We start from the raw sequence: 20038 nt of genomic DNA, 5'->3' as shown, positions 1-20038 counted from the left end.
GGCACGAACAGCCTCCCCGAGCGTCCGACTCGATCTGCTCGCCGATCAAAAAATATCGATGAACCGGTACAGGACAACGCCGGCCGCGCCGCGACGGCCCGATGACACTGATTTACGGCGACGGTAGATGTCGTCGCGCGTACTTTTTGGCACGAGTCGATGGATAGCCGCGTCCACCGCAACTTGAAAATTGACTGATCGACGAGCCGATCCCGAAACGAGTCTGTCTGGTCGGCGAGTGTTTGTTCTTCGTTGATGGGCGCCAGGAGGTTCGCCAATGTGCCACGGGTCTTGTGGTGATCCAGGGAATGCTCGTTGAATTTTAACGGTGATTTGGATGCTTCTATTTTGTGTGCGTACAGCCGGGGTCAATGGAGTGGGGCAAATGCATGTATAGTAGTGTTTCGAATGTCAGACGGTGATTGCTATCACTACCACTTCTTTTGTTCAGGAGCACTCAGTCTCTCTCATTCTACGAGATAAGACAATAAAGGCAAGTCGAAGAGGTGACGTTCGGTCCCAATCGTCACGTACTGTACTCTGATCTGCAGTTTCACTTAAACGTTTCCTTTATCCTGTTAGCCAGGAAGTGGTCCACAGGAAAACAGTAATTTGGGATTACTGATCGATAGAATTCGTTCGTGCGCCTGCTCTCGCATGGCCCGTCGTGGTTCGATGAAGACCCTTCGAGTGATTTATTGTATGTAGATGAAGACAGGCAATAAAAAGACGATCGATCATGCTATGCATGGAGAACGACAGAACTGGCTGGACAGGTTACGCGACGCTAATAAGCAAGTCGGAGAACACCGCGGTTCATTTGCATGATTTTGACATAATTTCGACGGCCACGTATCAATTACGTAATTACATTGCACTGGTATCATGATACTTCATCTCGTGTGACAGGATTTCTGTCCTACTATTTTGTACATTTCGTTATTGCCTGTATATGATAAATTATCGAGTACAGATACATGTAGGGTATATAGTATGAAAACCTTTATAATTATACCAAGCAATGGCGAGGCTTCTAGAAAATAAGAAAAGAGGGTGGGAAGCAAAGAAGTTTGGAATGTCTTTAATTACCAGCCATCAATTGCAATGCCGCGATACTAGATCGCCTGCAGACCTCCGAACTAGTTCATCGCCATCCCCAAGCAATTCGCGCTGTGGATTAGACGACAACAGGGTTTATAATGCTACAGTTTAATGGAATTTAAAGAAAACTGATGGAATCAGAGGGAAATGGAGGTTCGAAGATTACAAGGGTTTAATTTAATGTGCTCTAACATTTAAAAGCGAAAACCTCGATCACCTCGAGGAGGAAACATTGACACTATCGATGTAAATACAAATTTATTGAAGTCTTCAAGTGCTTATACTAATTAAACGTACAGTAAAATGAAGGATTAAGTACACCTAAATGTCGTCGATACACTCGTCGTATAAACATTTTATTTTACATTTATCCGGAGCGTATTGCATTCAATTACATCCTATATTTATACGTCTATGTATATCGCCTATATACAACTCGATGTAATTATGGTATATGTAACGTATATACATACAGAATCGCTGATAGAAAATAACGGCGAATTGTTCCCCCCGATTTCCGGCATGCTCCACTCTGCTTTATTTAAACAACCGTTCAGTGTTAATAATCAAGTCGAGCGCAGAGTAAAAGTCTCCCTAACTCTCGACCTTTGTACTTTTCTTTTTATACGCCTGTTTCGCTTATTGTTAATGGTTATTCTTCTGAACCGTTTTAACTGCGACGTTAAATCATCTCATGTTATATGCTCCTATTTAATAAAACTTAATTCCGTCAGAATGATGATGAGTCGGCCACGAAACTTACATTTCGGTCGATGATATCGAAGAAACTTCTTTTTATTGCAATCCACTTTTCGAATCGAACGTTTAAATAACGGGGCGCACGATAGAACGTGAATGTTGACGTGCCATGTTGAACGACAATTCACGATGGACAAATGACACGGTACAGATTTAGAATTGGAGATGATCCGTGTAATATATACAAGCCTTAACGCGTAAGTGATGGGCATGGGAGATATTAGAACGTGGTTCTTAGATCGGTGGGATAAAATACAGGATTATCCCGATTTGAATACGATAAAAAAAAAAGATTGAACAGTCGATACAGTTCTTATTAAACAGTAATAAGGAAACAAAGGAGAAAGTGAATTCTAACTTCGTCGTTTACTCTCCAGAGGAGAAGTCCTCCTTGGACAAGAAAATGGTACCAGTGCTGCCATTTTCCAAGTCCCCCGCGGCCACTTATCTACTCGTACAGCGTACAACGCAGAGACCCACTCGAAACCGCACAAAAAGCATTATTTTTTTTTTTCAAATTCAGTGTCCATGCAAGTAGATTCTGCGCCACACACGTTTCGCACGTGAGTACGTGGCTTAAGCCTCAAAGCATTCTAGATTCCTCTGAACGAACAATCGTATGTCGTTCATTGAGCAGTAAATTACTCGAAACCGTGTCAAAGGATGCTAACACGAGTAAACGAGTATCGAACTGTTTAAGCAAACCAGGAATGCCGTCCACCAAAGTTATACCATTAAAAAAAGAAGAGAAAATAAATGTCTTCTATGTACAAAACAAGAGAAAGAAACTAAGGACTGCGAATCAATGATGAACATCTCGTTAAACGAATATAATACAAGGAACAACAGTTCCCTCCACCCAGCCTCATGCACGGAGGTCAATCCGCTCCTCCACTTGCGGCCCAGCGAATTGTAAACGCCCTCTTATTGTTCTCGTACAAAATCCAGGTTTCTCAATTCCGCAGCGCCTTCGTCTTCTCAGATATGCGGAGACCGACTCGAGCTGTCTCGATGCTTATCAGAAAGTCTTTCACTCGACTTGCACGCCGCATTTCACGCGAGCTTCATGTAGATCGTGCGATCCCTCATCTTGCAGTGCTTCAGCTCCCGCAGCGCCCTCTGCGCCTCGCCAGGCGACGCAAAGGCGACTTTGGCGTCGCCAGTGGGCATTCCTCTCTCATTGTACCGTCTTATGACATTCTCTCTCTTCACCTCGAAATCGCCGAAGAATTCGATGATTTCGTTGATGTCAGCCTTGAATGGGACGTTCTCCAAGGACAGAACGCAGCCAGGCTTACCGAAGCCCTCCACGTAGTCCATGGACCCTGGATGTCTGCCCAGCATGTGCCTGGGTATGCCCATCAGGCCCGGCGGGCACCTGGGCCCGAATCCAGAGTTGCCAAATCGAGGTAGATGGTTCATGGGCCCTGAGAACCGTGGTCGTTGCTCCTGCAGCGGGGGGAAGTGCTGCTGCTGGGTCTCCATGATCTGGGGGTCTACCATGCCCAGCGTTTCCAGCATCTTCGCTCGCGGGACCAGCTCTATGGTGGGCACGTTCTTGCCGAACGGCAGACCGTTCTTGGCGGTGGCGCGCAGGGCCTCGTCCGTGGTGTCGAACTCGCAGAAACACTCGCCAGCCGGCTTGCCGTTCTGATTCAGCAGCATGTGTATCCTGTGTGGAACGATCCCGATGTCGGAGAAGAAGTCGAGGATGTCGCGGTCGATCGTTTGGAATGGCAAACACCGCATTATCACGCAGTCGGAGGTGGCTGTCTGGCCTAAGCTATTCTGCTCGTGGTCGCGCTTCGCCTGGGCGAACTTCTCTTCTGTGATCGCAGTCGCGGTCACCGGTTTGCTGCCTATCTTCAGTGACGCGTTCACCGACGCCTTCGCGTCCTCTATCCTGGCGAACTGCACGTACGCCATACACGGCGCGTTACTGCCCGTCTCCTTGGTGCTGGTGATGAACAGGTCGTTGATCTTCCAGTCGTGGAACAGCTTGGCGATGTCCATTTCCTTGGTGAAGGACGGCAGATCCGTCAGCACTATGCAGGCGGACGATCTGACATCCTCAATGGTGTCTTCTACGCGGTCCTTCTCCGGCGAGTACGAGTCCACGGCCTTGTCGAACAGGCTCTCGTCCAAGTGGAGCACCTCCACTTCCGATCCGCGCACGTATCTGGCCGTGCTCAGAGCGAGCTCCTTGCCCTCGGCCTTGTTGAACTTTACGTAGGCTATGCCGACGCGGTTCCCATGATTGTCATTGATCAGCTTCACTCCTTCTTTCCTAATGTAGATGCCGTGGAAGGTCTGGCGTACGTCGGTGTATGTAGCGCTAGAGGGCATGTTTCGCACCTCCACGCAATGACCACTGCTACTGCTGCTCTTATTCTCATTGGAGAATCTCGAGGAACTGTTACTGGACCCACGATTCGTCTGTCTCTCACCGTCGAAATTGAACTGGGAGTTGTTCGCCTGGAAGGCGTGCGGGTTACGACGACCCTCCAATTCCTGTACCTTGCTCATGAATGGATTATTGGGCCTGATACCGGGCCTGTAATTCATGTTCCCATTTGACCCGTAACCATCAGTCCCAAACTGCCCAGAGCGACCGGGGAACCTAGACTGATCCATCCTCCCTTGTTCGTTCTGGCTCCAAGGCTCCTTGGGCCTGTTTAGTGCACCTACTCCTGTGCTCAGATTGGGCAGACTGGGACTACCGATATTCTGGGCTAGTGGGGTCATGCCCACGGTGTGCCCGATCGATTGCACGTGCGACTGCATCAGTCCCCCCACCCCGTTTATCCCGTTTATTGGGAACTGGTTCTGTTGGAGCATCGACTGCTGTCCGATCACGGAGTTCCCAAAGCCCATGGGCCGTTGCTCGCCATCTTGGGACAAGGCAGCCACACCCGCGCCTAATATTCCCGGGGCCAGCAGGGCCGCCTGTAGCTGAGTCTGCGGCGGTACCTCCCAGATACCGTTCTCCATCGGTTTCTTGCCACCGGGCATTGGCTTGTCCTTGTGGAACTGGCCCACGCAGACCACGTCGTTGTTGTCGTCATCGTTGCTGTCCTTGCGCCTCTCGCCCGTGGAGTTGCGCTTGGTGTCCCTGTCCCTGGACCTCGTACGATCACGGGACCTGGATCGGTCGCGACGACGACGCCTGTTGTCCCGTCTGTCGCGTTCCCTGTCCCGCGATCTGCTTCTGTCTCGACGCCTACGGTCCCGTCCTCTGTCCCTGTCCCGTCTGTCGCGGTCCCTGTCGCGGTCACGTGACCTGGATCGGTCCCTGGATCGCGACCTGTCGCGCCTGTCTTTGCGGTCCTTGCTGGACTCGCTGTCGTTGTCCTTCTCTTTGTCACGCCTCTCGCTGGGCGACCCTGGTTTCTGGACCACCGGCTGCACAGCGACCGGTGCTGTCTGCATGAACGACTGCAAGCTCAGCGTCTGCTGCCTCGCCGCCTCGATCACCTTCTGCATCTCCGTGCGGGAGCTCAGCAGCAGCTTGATCTTCATCTCCTTGATCTTACCGCCGTCGTGCATCATCGCCTGCCGGGCGTCCTCGTCGGTGCTGCGGGGTTTCGGGTGTATATTCAAGCGTGTTCTCAGATTAGAATTTTGGGAAGAGAAGTTAAAGGAAGAGGGTGGTTGTACTTTTTTAAACTTCTCGATTTGAATTGTTTTTATAGAGAATAGTACAGATAGAATTGCAGGGAATGTTTCAACTTTCGCAATAAATTATATAGTTTGAGTTTAGTACGTGAGATATAAATGTGGTTGGGATATATTGCAAGTAGCGTGTTCGTGGAATTTATTATTTAAAATTCTTTACCCACTATTTATTTTCTTCGTTCATTAATATTTAATATTTTAATATTATAATATAAAATATTAAAGTATTTAATATTAATATTGAATATTTTTTATTGAAATATTTAATATTTTCTTAGTGAAATATTAAAAAAAACAACAATTTATTGAAATATTTAATATTTCAGGGCAAAAGGAATTCTCAAGTAGAGTAAAGTAGCCGAATATGAGACCCATTTCTTAAAAACAGCATAACTCAGAACAGTTTTGTTAAGAACTGTTTGACTAAGAACAGTTATATTAAAATTCGATACACATTTTAAAAGTAGAATATGTATTCTTTAGCAACATACTGAAAAGTACTATAACAAAGATTCGGTTGCTTCATAATAAAATAAAAACGAAAGTTATTCAAATACGCATATAAAAAAAATTGGTTCGTAATATGAGACCCAGTTTGTTTTTTTCCCGAAACTAACTTTTTCTTTCTTTTTTTTTATAAATTCGGCATGTGAAATCTATTTCTGCACTACCGCAGTCTTCGTAGGCCTACCACCGAAGGCTTCATGGGCCCACCACCGAAGTCTTCATGGGCCCACCACGCCCATCGTAACACTTTATACGCACACTTAACTTATTGTTCACCTAGCACATCTGAAGAATAAAGACCTGTGCAAAACAAGCATTCTGTATCATAATTTTCTTTCTTAACCACTTTCATCATCCAGAAAATTTCTTCTTCACTCTCATCAGTTAAACTTTCATAGCTCTCAATATTCGGAAACAATAACATGATAACTATTAAGTAGCTTCGAAGTTAAGTCTTCATCATTTAATGATTTACACATATTAAGCCTTAAACTCCATTGCGAGCACTATACAACAGTATTTCCGAAAATCATTATACACTTACCACTTTAGAGGTATTTGCAATTTAATCGAACCACTTGAAAAACTTTCTGCAACGTATTTCAGAAATATATGCTAGCTCAAGACGCTTAATTGATTACAATGCCACTGTGCAGACAAAACAACAAATGCACAGTTAGTTAGTAAAGAAATAGCATCGCTATGACATTGAAGAGTTCTGTAACGAAGATAAGCTGGGGTCTCATATTAGGAGAGGTCGTCATATTCGGCTACTTTACCCTACTACTCACGTCTACCAGAATTAAAAAAGAAACAGAAGTATCGAACGAAAGAAGTTCAATCGGGTAATCTACGCTTCCAGGTACCTAGCGTACGGTTCCCGACTTCGAGGTACCTAGCGCACCATTCCCGGCTTCCAGGTAGCTAATACACTGCCCTGGGCTTCCACGAAGCACCGCCTTCTACTCGAAGCGTTCTGCTTCCCCATACGCGACATAATCCCCCGAGTATAGTACTGACTGCAGAGTACTTCGCACTATAAATACGAAATCGCGACGGCCACCACTTGTTGCACCGGAGCGCGGGGCAACGAACTCCGGAACAAGCATCTTTCTTTCGGCAAGTTTAACGATCGCGAGCGGGAAATTCCCCTCGCCTCTAATTCGCCGGAGGGGAGCGACAGAAGCGCGGCAGGCAAGGGGTGTTTTAAAGAGGTACGTGTACGGAGAATTCCTCCGAGTAGTCGGTTCGTTTAATTACCTGAACGCTATGAAAGCATCGCCCAGCTCGCCGCCGACAATGTGGACGCCTCCTTCAGGTATGCTGAGGCCTCTGAAAAATTGGCGAATGTCCAGAGCGTTGGCGGACCATGCCAAGTTCTGTAGTCTGATTATCACGCTCATTTTCGACTGTTAGTCGAGGGATCTGCAACCGAGCCGAACGATTCGAATTATAAACGAGGACGGACAGAATCCAATTTGTCGGGGAGGAAGATTGATCAACGTGGACACCCAAAGGCAGGGTGTCGGTCGAGTGGCTTAAAAGGGGTGGCGCTGGGGGGAATGAACTTTAGACACTGCAATTTTTCACTTTCCTTTATTCTCATTTATTTTTTATGTGATGTACATGTAAGTTCGTATCACTCTCTCCATTTGTAAGTGTAATACTAGCTTTTAAGGATACGTTTATATTTAATTGTAGTTGCTAATATGTCATTACATATTAACTATGTTAAGTAATATATCTGATACGTTTATTCTCGGATGTATTTCTGTAAATCCTGCTAACGAAACTTCGGAGGTATCAGTTTTGAGGAAAGCAGGTTCGAATTAACGAAGGAATCGTGGGGAGTAGCATAAAAGTGAAATAAATAAATAAATAAATAAATAAAAATCGATGGTGGCTCCTTGTTTCACACAATGCTGGTGTCAGAATTTGTTTACCGTCTGAATAAACGGTACAGCCTATTTCTTGCCTGACTGAAAGCTAAGGCGGGGTGAATCTCACTTTCAACAATACACGAAATGCTTGTAAGTATATAAAATATGATTAGTTTAAAAAATAAACAAATTTCAAGCAGCGGAGGAACCCCGACGTTTCGTCCACCGTACTCCACTGCATTCTTCATTGCGCCGAATATAAATATTAGGGTGGAACAGAAAGGCGAGTAGAATGGAACTCGCTGTGCAAGAATAATCGATGGTAATAGTTATTGACTAATTATCAAGTGGGTAAGGAATAAAGTAAGTGTATTATCGTGTTAATTTGTTTTTGTCACACATTTTGCACGTGTGCCCAAGTGCTATGACTACCAAAGTGATTAGATACTATTCTTCAGCTGTCTCTAATTTTTAATTTTGTCTTTTTACAGAAATTCTTTCCAAAATGACCCAGACTCTGCTTCACGCATCCATGTATTTAATTAGTCTACTTAGTTTTAGGATCGCGCGTTTTTAATGAAATTTTATTGAAATAAAGCGCACCCTTTACTCGAGGGGTAGTTTGTACGGGACTCGAGGTGTGTGATTTTATTTGGAACCCTGTTCTAGTCACGTCAGGATAGAGAGGTGAGAATCGCGCATCACTTTGATTTGGCGATGCGGAGGAGGTCGAGGATGGGAACGCGCATCGCAGAAAGCCCCTTTTCTCGACGAAGTCGCGGGGATCATAGAGAGTCGAGGTGGACTCGAGGCTTTTATCGCAAGCTCCGGCTTCCTTCGACTTATGAATAGGTCCATCGCGAACTATTGTGCTCTCGTACTGAAATTAAATTTCCCTCTACGATTTCAGACACTATAAATTTTTTCGTAAAGATTTCAGTTGTTATTAAATCTCCCTCTGAGATTTCAGGCGCTGCCACATCTGCATGAAAGAGTTCCACTGCCACCAAATGTTTTTTAAAAAATTTCAGACGCTGTCGAACCTCTCTTAAAGGTGTTAGTCGCTATCAATTTTTTTCCAAAACTATCAGACACTAGCAAATCACCCCACAGGTTTCCACCGCTTCCAAATTTTTTCTCAATTGTTTCAGCCGCCGTTAAACCTCCCTCGAAAATTGTAGCCGCTATGGAATCTCTTTCTAAAAATTTCAGACTCTAGCAACCCTCCCTCAAAGGCTTCAGCCGCTATCAAATTTTGTTTCTAAAGATTTCGGCCGCCGTTAAACCTCCCTCGAAAATTTTAGCCGCTATCGAGTCTCCTTCTAAAAATTTCAGACTCTAACAACCATCCCTTAGAGGTTTCAGCCGCTATCAAATTTTGTTTCTAAAGATTTCGGCCGCCGTTAAACCTCCCTCGAAAATTTTAGCCGCTATCGAGTCTCCTTCTAAAAATTTCAGACTCTAGCAACCCTCTCTTAGAGGTTTCAGCCGCTATCAAATTTTGTTTCTAAAGATTTCGGCCGCCGTTAAACCTCCCTCGAAAATTTTAGCCGCTATCGAGTCTCCTTCTAAAAATTTCAGACTCTAGCAACCCTCTCTTAAAGGTTTCAGCCGCTACCAAATTTTGTTTCTAAAGATTTCGGCCGCCGTTAAACCTCCCTCGAAAATTTTAGCCGCTATCGAGTCTCCTTCTAAAAATTTCAGACTCTAACAACCATCCCTTAGAGGTTTCAGCCGCTATCAAATTTTGTTTCTAAAGATTTCGGCCGCCGTTAAACCTCCCTCGAAAATTTTAGCCGCTATCGAGTCTCCTTCTAAAAATTTCAGACTCTAACAACCATCCCTTAAAGGTTTCAGCCGCTATCAAATTTTGTTTCTAAAGATTTCGGCCGCCGTTAAACCTCCCTCGAAAATTTTAGCCGCTATCGAGTCTCCTTCTAAAAATTTCAGACTCTAGCAACCCTCCCTTAAAGGTTTCAGCCGCTATCAATTTTTTTCCTAAAGATTTCGGCCGCTACAAACCCCTCTTTCTAAAGATTTCTAACGCCCGCAAATCTCCCTCAAATATTTCAGCCTCCACCAAACCTCTCTCGAAGATTCCACTCACCATCAAACTTTCATCAAAGATCACACTCCTATTCAGCTTTCCGATTACATTTCGCGCGGGAATCGCGCATCGATTCGATTTGGCTTCGGAAAAGAGGTCGAGGACGAGAACTCGCGTCGCAGAAAGTTCCCTCCTCGCAGGTATCGTCGACAGTATTATTTCTAAGAATCGCTAGGCTTTATTGTACTCTTTGGACGTCCCACTTCCAACTGAATTCATTCACGAACCCGTGGATGCGTTCTGTGGCGAACGTTGACGCTCGCCAACGCGCGCAAATCGCGGCAGCTGCGACCTCGATGGTAAAGATCGTTCCAGGCACTTTATTTCGTGGCTTGTTATCACGATGCGTGTCCATCGTGGCTGACGTAACGGAATCCGGCAGCACTTTCTCCGCGGATCGATTAAAGCGTGGATAATTAAGGTAGACGTGGCTGTCGCTTGACGATTAGTATCGTTAATTGATCGAAACCAAGGCTGAGACTGGGTGTAACGAGTGGAAGATTGCACGGTTATTTCTATTATTTAACCAAGGAGTTTTTTTAAGGAACTCGTGAGCGTGCTGCTGGCGACCCTTTTTTACTTTCTCATCTTGTGTGTTATTTAACATAAAAACGTAATTTGGAGTTTGTTTTTACGAAAATAAGAATCATTCTCTTTTCTTTGATTTTTTAAGTTTCTATTTAAACTTCAGATCGTTTCTTTCATTTATGTATATTTGTGTTTTATGTACGACATAAGTCGATTGGAGGTACTCTTCCATTGAATTGTTGATAGTAGTCAGGGACCTCTAGTCGCAAGCTAAGGGTCCCAAAAACCTTGTATTTTTTTATTTAAATTTGAATGCCGCGTAGACAACGAAATCATATCACAACGCATTAATTTTTTTATAACGAATTAACAATCAAAATAATAAGAAAATCAACTATGCAAGCCAAGAATTACCTTAAAAATAAGTCTCTAGCGATTATTTTAGAGAAGCACAGGATCCGAAGTAGTAATCATAGTAAAGAAAAATAGTAAACCTGGATAAACTCGAAATAAAAGGAGCCGTAGCTTAAGCGCTCACCGTTAAATATTTTAACAAAGCCTGCTTAATCATTTTGGCTCGAAATTCGACTTTCGAACCAGCGCCGGCGCGAGGACGATTGGCGCCCTTAAGCAAGACAATTTTTGGCGCCCCCAAATTTTTGCACCTGTTTTCTATTTAATATGTTTTGTCTTTACGAGGTACAATAAAAAAAATTACATTTACATTCTGTTTACGTGGGAGTTGGCTTCCTTTATTATTAAGTGCGCGTTATGGTTTTTTAGCGCCCCATAACTTGCATAATGGTTCCGCCGGCCCTGTTTCGAACACCCATTTGGAAATAGCCAAGCTTAAACAACTTCCGAAGAAGGAACGGCTCGACAGTGATGGATCAACAGAGTTATTTCCCGTCCACTGCGTATTTTTTCGCACGTCACTGTTTATAATACGTTAAAATTCAGGCACCCCATTCGGAGAGCAATCCGAGGCATGTCTCTCTCGAACCATTTATTATTTCAGCGGATTCTACGCGAGCCAATCCTCCAGCGATTGAACTGAACGGCGATAAATCCGTGCAATAATACACTGATCGTTTTGATTTCCGTCAGCTACGTTTCCTACAAAGCCTAGCGCACCCGGCCTCGTCTAGAACCAGAGCAGACGCTTTCGCTTCGAGCGGTCGCCGAAGAGTTCATTACACCTCGCGTTAAATCGAGAATTTATTGGGAGGTACGTCTTAAAACATCTGTCATCGAAAAGGGTGAAGGAATCACAAAAGGTGGTGCTGAAAAAAATTTTGCATTGCTGGAGAAGTGAGAGAAGATCTTTCACGAGCTTGGAACACCGATGACCCTTTCACTAATAAATTACACAGCCAATAATTGCGAACTGAACTGAATACGATCTACTAGCTTCACTACTCGGCTTCGCCCTTTTTTAGATTCCGATTTTTATAAATAAAAAATATTTTTCTCTAGTTTTTCTTTGTGAAAGTAGTCATATTCATCTGGATAAGCCAGGCACAATGAGTTGAGGAATATTTCTTGATCTCAGAGTTTACCGTTCGAAACTTTTCAGGCGACAAACACACAAACATATTAAAAATAATCTACAAAAAATAGTAAATTTCCAATTTTTCAACTGCAGATTATAATTCTTTGGACTTTATCAGTAAACATAACTTGGTCCAGCAATCGAGGCATTTTCAATAAACGAATCCCTTAGAATTCTCATAAAAAATTTGGAGGAATCCCCGAAGTAGTGAAACACTTCATCGCTACAGGTTTCCACTTACGAAGACCCTCGTGTTACCCAGAAGTCTGTTTCGAACGACTGTAATCGAGTCGTGAATTGTTAAGGGCTAGCAATTCGTCGCTTTTATCGCTGCAGCAAGCGTAAATCATCGTCCTCCCACGTTGCAACGACCGTCATCCGTAAACCGCCATTAGTATCTCTCTGAGCGCAAACGAAGGGTGTCCACGAGCATAAGTGGCAACGGATCCCTCTCGCAGAAGTGTTCTTCCTTTGCTCCAACGACATCCAGTTCAGAGCGGAAGCGGGCGGAACTCTGTGCAAGTAGGGGGTGGGCAATTCGGTGCAAGCACGGTGTCAGAAATTCGTCGGATGAGGGAAGCTAAGAATAGGACGTGGACTCTCTCAGCGCACCGAGGCTATTTCGGACCTTGATTTACGTTCAATATCAGATGTGTTCGTAGGGATCATAGGTTTAAAACGTAAACAGCGAGTGGAAGGTGGATAATTTGACGAGCTTGGGGGACTGCGTAGCAACCCTACGCAAAATTCTAATAATAGGGCTTGCTAGCCTCTCAGGCGACTTCGAGTGTCTACTATCACAGAGGCGGAGGCTTTCTGGGCTCCTCAATCGCATTTAATTACTTTCTACAATGCTTCGAGCACATTGGTCTAAAAATTCCACGCTCGAGAGTCGCGCAAGAAGTGGGGAAAGAAAAAGGCGGGTTAGAGATTTCGCTAGAATCTAAAGACGAAACTAAAACGGGTGGGGGTCTGGTACTACTGTGTAATAATTTTTGTAGGGTTCGTATCGTAGTAAATTATCGTTGGAAGATGCAAGATATGATATAAAAGATATGCAGATTAAATATCGCAGAAAGATTTTGGCTCTTGGAATGCTAGAGAAGGTGAGCTATTTATATTGCAATTAACGATTCTTGTGGACCAACTCAATTGCATCCACGACTTTCCACCGTTTCGGGCGCAAGTGTAAAGAGAAAATAGTGCAGCCACGCTTTCAGAACTGTATCTGCGGTAATCCAAATATGATGTTGAATTAGGCGGAAACTTGGCACCGGCGATTTTTTAAAATTTTGAATCGATATACTGCATTCTTTCAGTGAATACGACTCGTTTCTACTAAAAGAAACAGCTCCTAGGGATAAGCTTAATTTCCGCTAGCAAATACGACGAGCTCGACGAATTTCTACTATACTGCAAATCGTGCCGAAGTTCCACTCTCTTCGTGAGGGTAATCAGGATGCCGAGCGCCGCGAAGCTCGGTAATTTAAGGCCAGGAAGTTGTCAATCCATGAAGACGCGTGTTATTGTTAACAAAAGTACAACTGAAGCTTATATGGCAGGGTGACCGTTTCCTCAGCTTCCGTCGTCCAAGTTGCGCTGTCCACGTGGTTGGGGTAAACGAAGGCCCAAAGGGACAAACGCGTACAGGTATATTTCAGAGATTTTTTTCCTTATTTTTTTTTTTGGTCTCGTGAAACTTTTCAACGCGTTGATGAACGTTCCAAGGACAAGGCTCCGTGAAGATCGTTGGAAGTTCGATGATCGTGCCCGGGTTCGAACGCCCTGAGCGTCCCTGGCGAATCGTTCGATGCGTAATCGTCTCCTCGGGGGTAAGTTTCAAGGCTGAGGTCAAGAGTGACGGGGATCGATTGGTTGGTATACTTGTGATGCTTCTATTAGAGAATGCAAGTGTACTGAGCTAGCTCTGGAAAGTTAGGGCGTGTTTTAGTTGTGCGCAGTTTGATTTTAGAGATGAAAAGGGATGAATGTTGGGGAGCTGTGACACGCTCATTGTCAAGACCCACACGCGGGTCAGCGGACTGTGAACGTGTTGGGAATGGTTTACTATGATGTCGCTGTATTGTTCGTTTTCAAACGGTGAAATTGAGAATTTTACTCGAATAAGGTACACCCCTCTTTACTCTAGGGGTTGTTCGTACCTAAGAGACTCGAGGATGTAAGTTTTTTTAAGATCTGTGCTAGTCGCGTAGGGATTGGACTTCTACTTGGATTTCTGATCAGATTTCACGCGGGAATTGCGCAGCAATTTGATTTGGCGATCGAAGAGCTTGAAGACCAGAACTCGAGTCACAGGAAATTTATTTTTCAGCTTTTCTACGACTTATGAATAGGTCCATCGCGAGATACTGTGCTTTAAAGATTCAGGCGCTATCAGTCCTCCTTCTAAGATTTTGGGCGCCACGAAACCTCCCTGTAAGACTTTGGGCGCCACGAAACATATCTCCAAAATTGTGAGCGACATATAACTTCCCCCCAAAGGTCTTAGCTGCTAAAATTTTTTTTTTTAATTTCAGCCGTTATAATTTTTTTTTTAATTCAGCCGCTATAATTTTTTTTTAAATTCAGCCGCTAAACTTTTTTTTAAATTTCAGTCGCTAACAAATGTTTGTCATAGATTTCAACCGCTATCAAATTTTCCTTAAAGGTTTCAGTCGCTATCAAATTTTTCTTATAGATTTCAGCAATTATCAAATTTTCATTAAAGATTTCAGTCGCTATCAAATTTTTGTTAAAGATTTCAGCAGCTGTTAAATTTTCCTTAAAGATTTTAGTCGCTATCAAATTTTTCTTAAAGATTTCAGTCGCTATCAAATTTTTGTTAAATTCAGCCGTTATAATCTTTTTTGTTTAATTCAGCCGCTATAATTTTTTTTTTTTAATTTGGCCGCTATATTTTTTTTTTTAAATTTCAATCGCTAACAAATGTTTGTCATAGATTTCAGCCGCTATGAAATTTTCCTTAAAGATTTCAGTTGCTATCAAATTTTCCTTAAAGATTTCAGTCGCTATCAAATTTTTCTTAAAGATTTCAGCAGCTGTTAAATTTTCCTTAAAGATTTCAGTCGCTATAAAATTTTTCTTAAAGATTTCAGCAGCTGTTAAATTTTCCTTAAAGATTTCAGTCGCTATCAAATTTTTCTTAAAGATTTCAGCAGCTATTAAATTTTCTTAAAGACTTCAGTCGCTATCAAATTTTTCTTAAAAATTTCAGCAGCTATCAAATTTTTTTAAAAAATTTCAGTGCTAGCAGACTTTTGTCCAAAATTTCAGCCGCAATAAATTCTTTTTTTAAAAAATTTCAGTCACAAGCAAACTTTTGTAAAAGATTTCAGCCGCTACCAAATTTTTTATAAACATTTCATTCGCTACCAAACTTTCGTAAAATATTGGAGCCGCCATCGAAGCTTCGCCAAAGATCTCAGGCTCGACGAAACCTCCCCCCAAGTAATTCAGGCGCCATCGAGCATTCCCCAAAAAATTCAGCAGTTATTAAAAACCTCCCTGAAAGCGTTCAGCGGCTACAGCGACGTAGTAATCTCCACGTTCGCTGGCGACGTACTAACTTCGAATCACGTTCAGAAGCGTCGCACCCACTTTCAAGAGGGGAAGGGGGGGGCGGTTGGCCAGCTTCCATTCTCTGTGCAACTCTCCGCTCTGTCGAGATCAACGGAGGCAGGAGGGGATAGGAGGGTGGTAGATGTGTCGACCCGAGATCGCCGTAATTCGAGGCTGGATGCACGTTCAGCTCGAGCACAAAAGAGAGGTCGTAGAATGAAAACACGTCCAACCAGGCGCAACGAGGCACGGTTCCACTCACCAAGGCTTTTATGCGGCCAATCTGAACCTGTAGCTGCGCCAAACTTACAAGCATTCACAGGCGACCAAGCATCGCGCACTCGTCCCTCCGTCTCTCTCTCTCTCTCTCTTTCTCTCTCTCTCCCCCGGATGATTATTTCAGGTGTTTCTAGATAAAAGAAGCCTCTCGCCGTCCATTCAAAGCAGCAGAGGTTCCAAACTTCTTTAGCGCCCGCTTTTCGTAACGTCGAACAAAAGACTCGCTAATTAATCCTGTATTTGAATGTCGACGCGGCAACGATTCGTTACGTAACGATCGAGTATATACTGAAAGCATTATCGTGCAAAAGAAGCTTCGAGCGACGAGACTGGCTCGACGCGGCTTCTGGGTCAACCCTACGCGCGGCTACTAACGGTATCGATTACGTACGAGCACTCGGTAGGATATGAATAAGCAGAAACACGTATCTGTAACAATATGGTATCGTGTTGCACGCACGATCTGCACGACACGTGTTGGCCGGAGACCGCATAGAGGTGTGTGCGACGCCGGGCGTATGTAACGATTACTATGTAAGCAGAGAGTTAATTCGACAGATTGCTGTCGTCCATGTGTACGTTCAATCCATCCGTTTCCACGTCGCTGGGCACCAGTATTAGTTCACTTGCGACGCAAAGAAACACTCATGCTAATAAAATGTATGCGCACTTTGCCATTGGACGTTTCAAACGAGGCAGGCATGGGAAAGCGAGCCGAAGGGTGTCCGTTCAGTTTTTTAAGTTTCATATTTAGACGCTCCATTTTATAAGAATCCGTTTTACGTTGCTTTATGATTAACGTGCTGTTTAAATGGTTTTATACGCTCGTTGGAGTTAGAACCGTATTATCGTGAAAGCTTAGTGATGCCACGGAGCCGAGGAAAGTATCTCCGGTGTAGAGAGTCATGCATTCGTGACGCACCTCTAGTTTCGGTGCTTGTACACGCTTCGATGTCGCTAGCTTTATGGCAAGGAGAAACCGAAGGAGAAGACACTGCAGGCCGTACGGTCAGTGCACTGTCCGCGACAGGAAGAGTGCATTACGGAATACTTTGTAGAGTAATTCGATGACCACTGTGTCCACGTAGAACATGCAACGGAAATGCACTTGAACGAGAAGGCGACGACTCCCAGCTCTCAAGGACCTCGCAAGAAATATGCGCTTCACAGCAAAGAAGAGTTGTGAGACAGAGTGCAGCAATTATCCCACTTCAGCTTTTTTTTTTTAAGTTTTCCACTTAGCTTACTTATCTTGCTTATCGAAACGCTATGTACAAGCCAGAGGCTGTATCTAAACGATATTATCTCGTACCTTCTGTTTTACGTGTTTAACTAGAGGTGTTCAGCTATCTTTTTAGGGCGAAATAGAGCAGGCAGCTTAGTTTATCTATCCAAAAGAGTTGCGTTAAAATTTTAATTGTTTCTTCTATTTAAAGTGGTTCGCATACTTAGCGGGCACTCGACTATGCTCAAAACGGTGCTTAATTTAAGATCAGAAACTTATGGCAGCGCGAAATGTATTTATCTTGAATTTTGCAAAGCGCGCAGATACTGTACGCGGAGCTCTTTCAACCATTAATAAACTTACCTTCTTTTCACGCATAACAAACGGATCGAGTAATCATAGTTGCTGCGCTTGAAATTATTCCGAGATACAGTAACACTTAAGTTTAGTGGAAAGTTTTCTTGCAAGTACGTTAACCCTGACTTTCGACCCATGCAATTCTAAGCAGAATCTATGATTACGATCTTTCATGTTAACATCGAACTTCTCACCGATATGTAAGAACGGTAGAAACGATACTGGCGATTAAAATGAATTAAAGGATATTACTTCTCGAGAGCAGTTATAAATGTCTTTAAATAAAGCATTCGTGTCTCACATTATCTAGCTTCGTGACACGCAGACCTCGTGAAACATTATTTGCCTTTTCAGCTGCATTAAGGTAAGTTTATGACGTTGGGGTGAATATGATAATTAATATTCTTAAAAAATGAAGAACATACGAGACGATTACGCAAACATGAAGAATGTTCTCCATTTCTATGTGATATCGTGTTTTGAGATTCTTTATTATTCCTGCCGTCGCTATTTTATCGGTTACTTACCATTCCTCTTTAGATAACGTGAATTGTATATAATGAAAATAAAGGTACTTGGCATGGTATATAAAACATGGGAACGGCGCTTAAATATCGACGACCATCTTGGAATCTTTCTCCAAGATGCCGGAGGACTAAATGCGAGCCTGTAGTAAAATCACAACACTTCCCTCCAGAATTATGAGCTAGGTTTTATTACGTTACTTATGGAGCATTACCTTCGGCCTTAGACACTTGAGAAATCTCTTCCTTCTTCACCCTCGGTTAAAACGTACGATGAAAGATAAGAAGTCGATGCGAACAAAGACGACCGAGCAGCAAACAGTCCATCAGCGAAGGACAATAAAATGGAGGACGCGGAAAAGGAGTTAACTGCACCTTGTCATTGTACAAAAGTCCACTGATGACGCTGATACCTGATCTTGACACCTAACACACACCGACTTTCCTAAGATCCTGCAACACACACCATTTTTTCCATACTGTACCTATAACCTCTTACAATAATCACAGACTGTAACTATAAAAAAAATATTAAGCCTTTATTAGGTACAATGCGCTTCGAAACTTATGCACGCAGATTTTAACGCCCCCTCCCTTTAACGGTTCTTAATACATTTCACTTCTGCGGCTATTAGAATCTTCTTACCGAAGTTCCCTCGAAATTTCAATTTTTCGAAATGTAATCTTCCGTCGTTCGAAATGATATACTTTATGCAACGGCGATGCGACAATTTGCATAGGTGAACGTTTCGCTCCCAACACGAGATGGAAATGATTAAAAATTATTTTCACGGTGCGTTTAACATCCTTGCCCGTTAATACACCCCAGTGTGCACTCGATGCACAAAAGGGGTATCGAATCCCAACGCACTTTCGACGCGTGAAATGAACGTCCGAAACGAACGTTTAATTGATGATAATACTATGAAACGAATCACTGAAAGATCCACGAACTAAGAAATCCCATGCACGGCGAAAATGTACGCGTTGAGATTGCGAGCGAAATCTCCAAGGTAAGGCGAGGAAAACTCTCTTTTACGTTGCGTTACCCCAATTCGCCATTTTCGTGAGGCCCAGAAACGTTCGTCGAAAATATTTCAGAATCACAGCAGAATGTTTGACTCACCGAACTTACTATGGAAAAACGGCGGATCTCATAAGGAGAATGTTGATTACGGGCGCCGTAAAGAAATTGCAACGCGACAACGCAGAAATTTTCTTTCCCAATGAACGCCAGACGCTTCCTCTTGTTAGCGTATCCCGGAATGGCTGACGGACATGGTCCGTGGGGTCGGTCATGGAAACCCCGCAGCGCGTGTTATTCACTGTTGCCAATACTATGTAAACAATTCTGAGGAAACACTTTATGCTGAATCATCCTCGGCATTAGATATGATTAGATATCTTGCACAGGAATCGTGTGTCAACTAAGCGCAAAATATATTTGCAAACGTATCTTTCACATACGAGTTATGTTTTAAACGTAAGAGACGGTATACTAGAATAAGAGCAAGTAGTGACCCTCTAGGCAGTGATCAGAACAAGGTGTATCGTCGCTGATTGGTTGCCGCGATTTGGGACAAAAGCGGAAGTAGACAGAGAAAGAAACTGTAAAAAAGAAAGAGACAGAAATACTGATAGAAAGAGAGAGAGAAATACTGACAGAAAGAGAGAGAGAAATACTGATAGAAAAAGATAGATATGTTTATTTCCGATTTTGGTTCAAGATGGCTGCGGTTATATCGATCACTCCCTAGAGGATCACTAATGCCGATCACTCCCTGGAAGAGCAAGGTCGTAACAACGCCCTGTTCCCATGACGGAAGTGAACGATTTCAGGTCATCGATTTAGCTCAAACTTTGCATCGTTAATGTGTTGTATAGTGTGACTATAATTAGTTAACTGTTATTAAAGTTTAAAGTAAATCGGTGACACGTAGGCTTTTCTTGTTGGCGACTATAGTC

General features: G+C 43.5%; 1 protein-coding gene across 3 annotated transcripts; it reads right to left on the bottom strand.

Moving 5' to 3' along the window:
* Positions 1 to 1342: 1342 nt before the first annotated feature.
* Positions 1343 to 19950, bottom strand: LOC143373699 (uncharacterized). 3 transcript variants are annotated; one of them, XM_076821190.1, is made up of 5 exons: positions 19852 to 19932; positions 19209 to 19571; positions 18289 to 18526; positions 7303 to 7467; positions 1343 to 5434 (listed from the first exon to the last, which is right to left on the bottom strand). In XM_076821190.1, the coding sequence occupies exons 4-5, from the start codon at positions 7443 to 7445 to the stop codon at positions 2914 to 2916; spliced, it is 2664 nt and encodes an 887-aa protein (XP_076677305.1). In that variant the 5' UTR covers positions 7446 to 7467; positions 18289 to 18526; positions 19209 to 19571; positions 19852 to 19932; the 3' UTR covers positions 1343 to 2913. The 3 variants fall into 3 exon arrangements, 2 of the variants coding, with proteins under 2 accessions (XP_076677305.1, XP_076677297.1); XM_076821182.1 differs by having other exon boundaries at positions 19200 to 19571; positions 19852 to 19870; XR_013086513.1 differs by lacking the exons at positions 1343 to 5434; positions 7303 to 7467 and adding an exon at positions 10160 to 17390 and having other exon boundaries at positions 17432 to 18526; positions 19200 to 19571; positions 19852 to 19950.
* Between the last annotated feature and the right edge of the window lie 88 nt (positions 19951 to 20038).

This window comes from Andrena cerasifolii, chromosome 1 (genome assembly GCF_050908995.1).
Source record: "Andrena cerasifolii isolate SP2316 chromosome 1, iyAndCera1_principal, whole genome shotgun sequence".
NCBI lineage: Eukaryota > Metazoa > Arthropoda > Insecta > Hymenoptera > Andrenidae > Andrena > Andrena cerasifolii.
The sequence above is the reverse complement of the archived record's forward strand: the minus strand, read 5'-3'. Positions and strand labels throughout refer to the sequence as shown.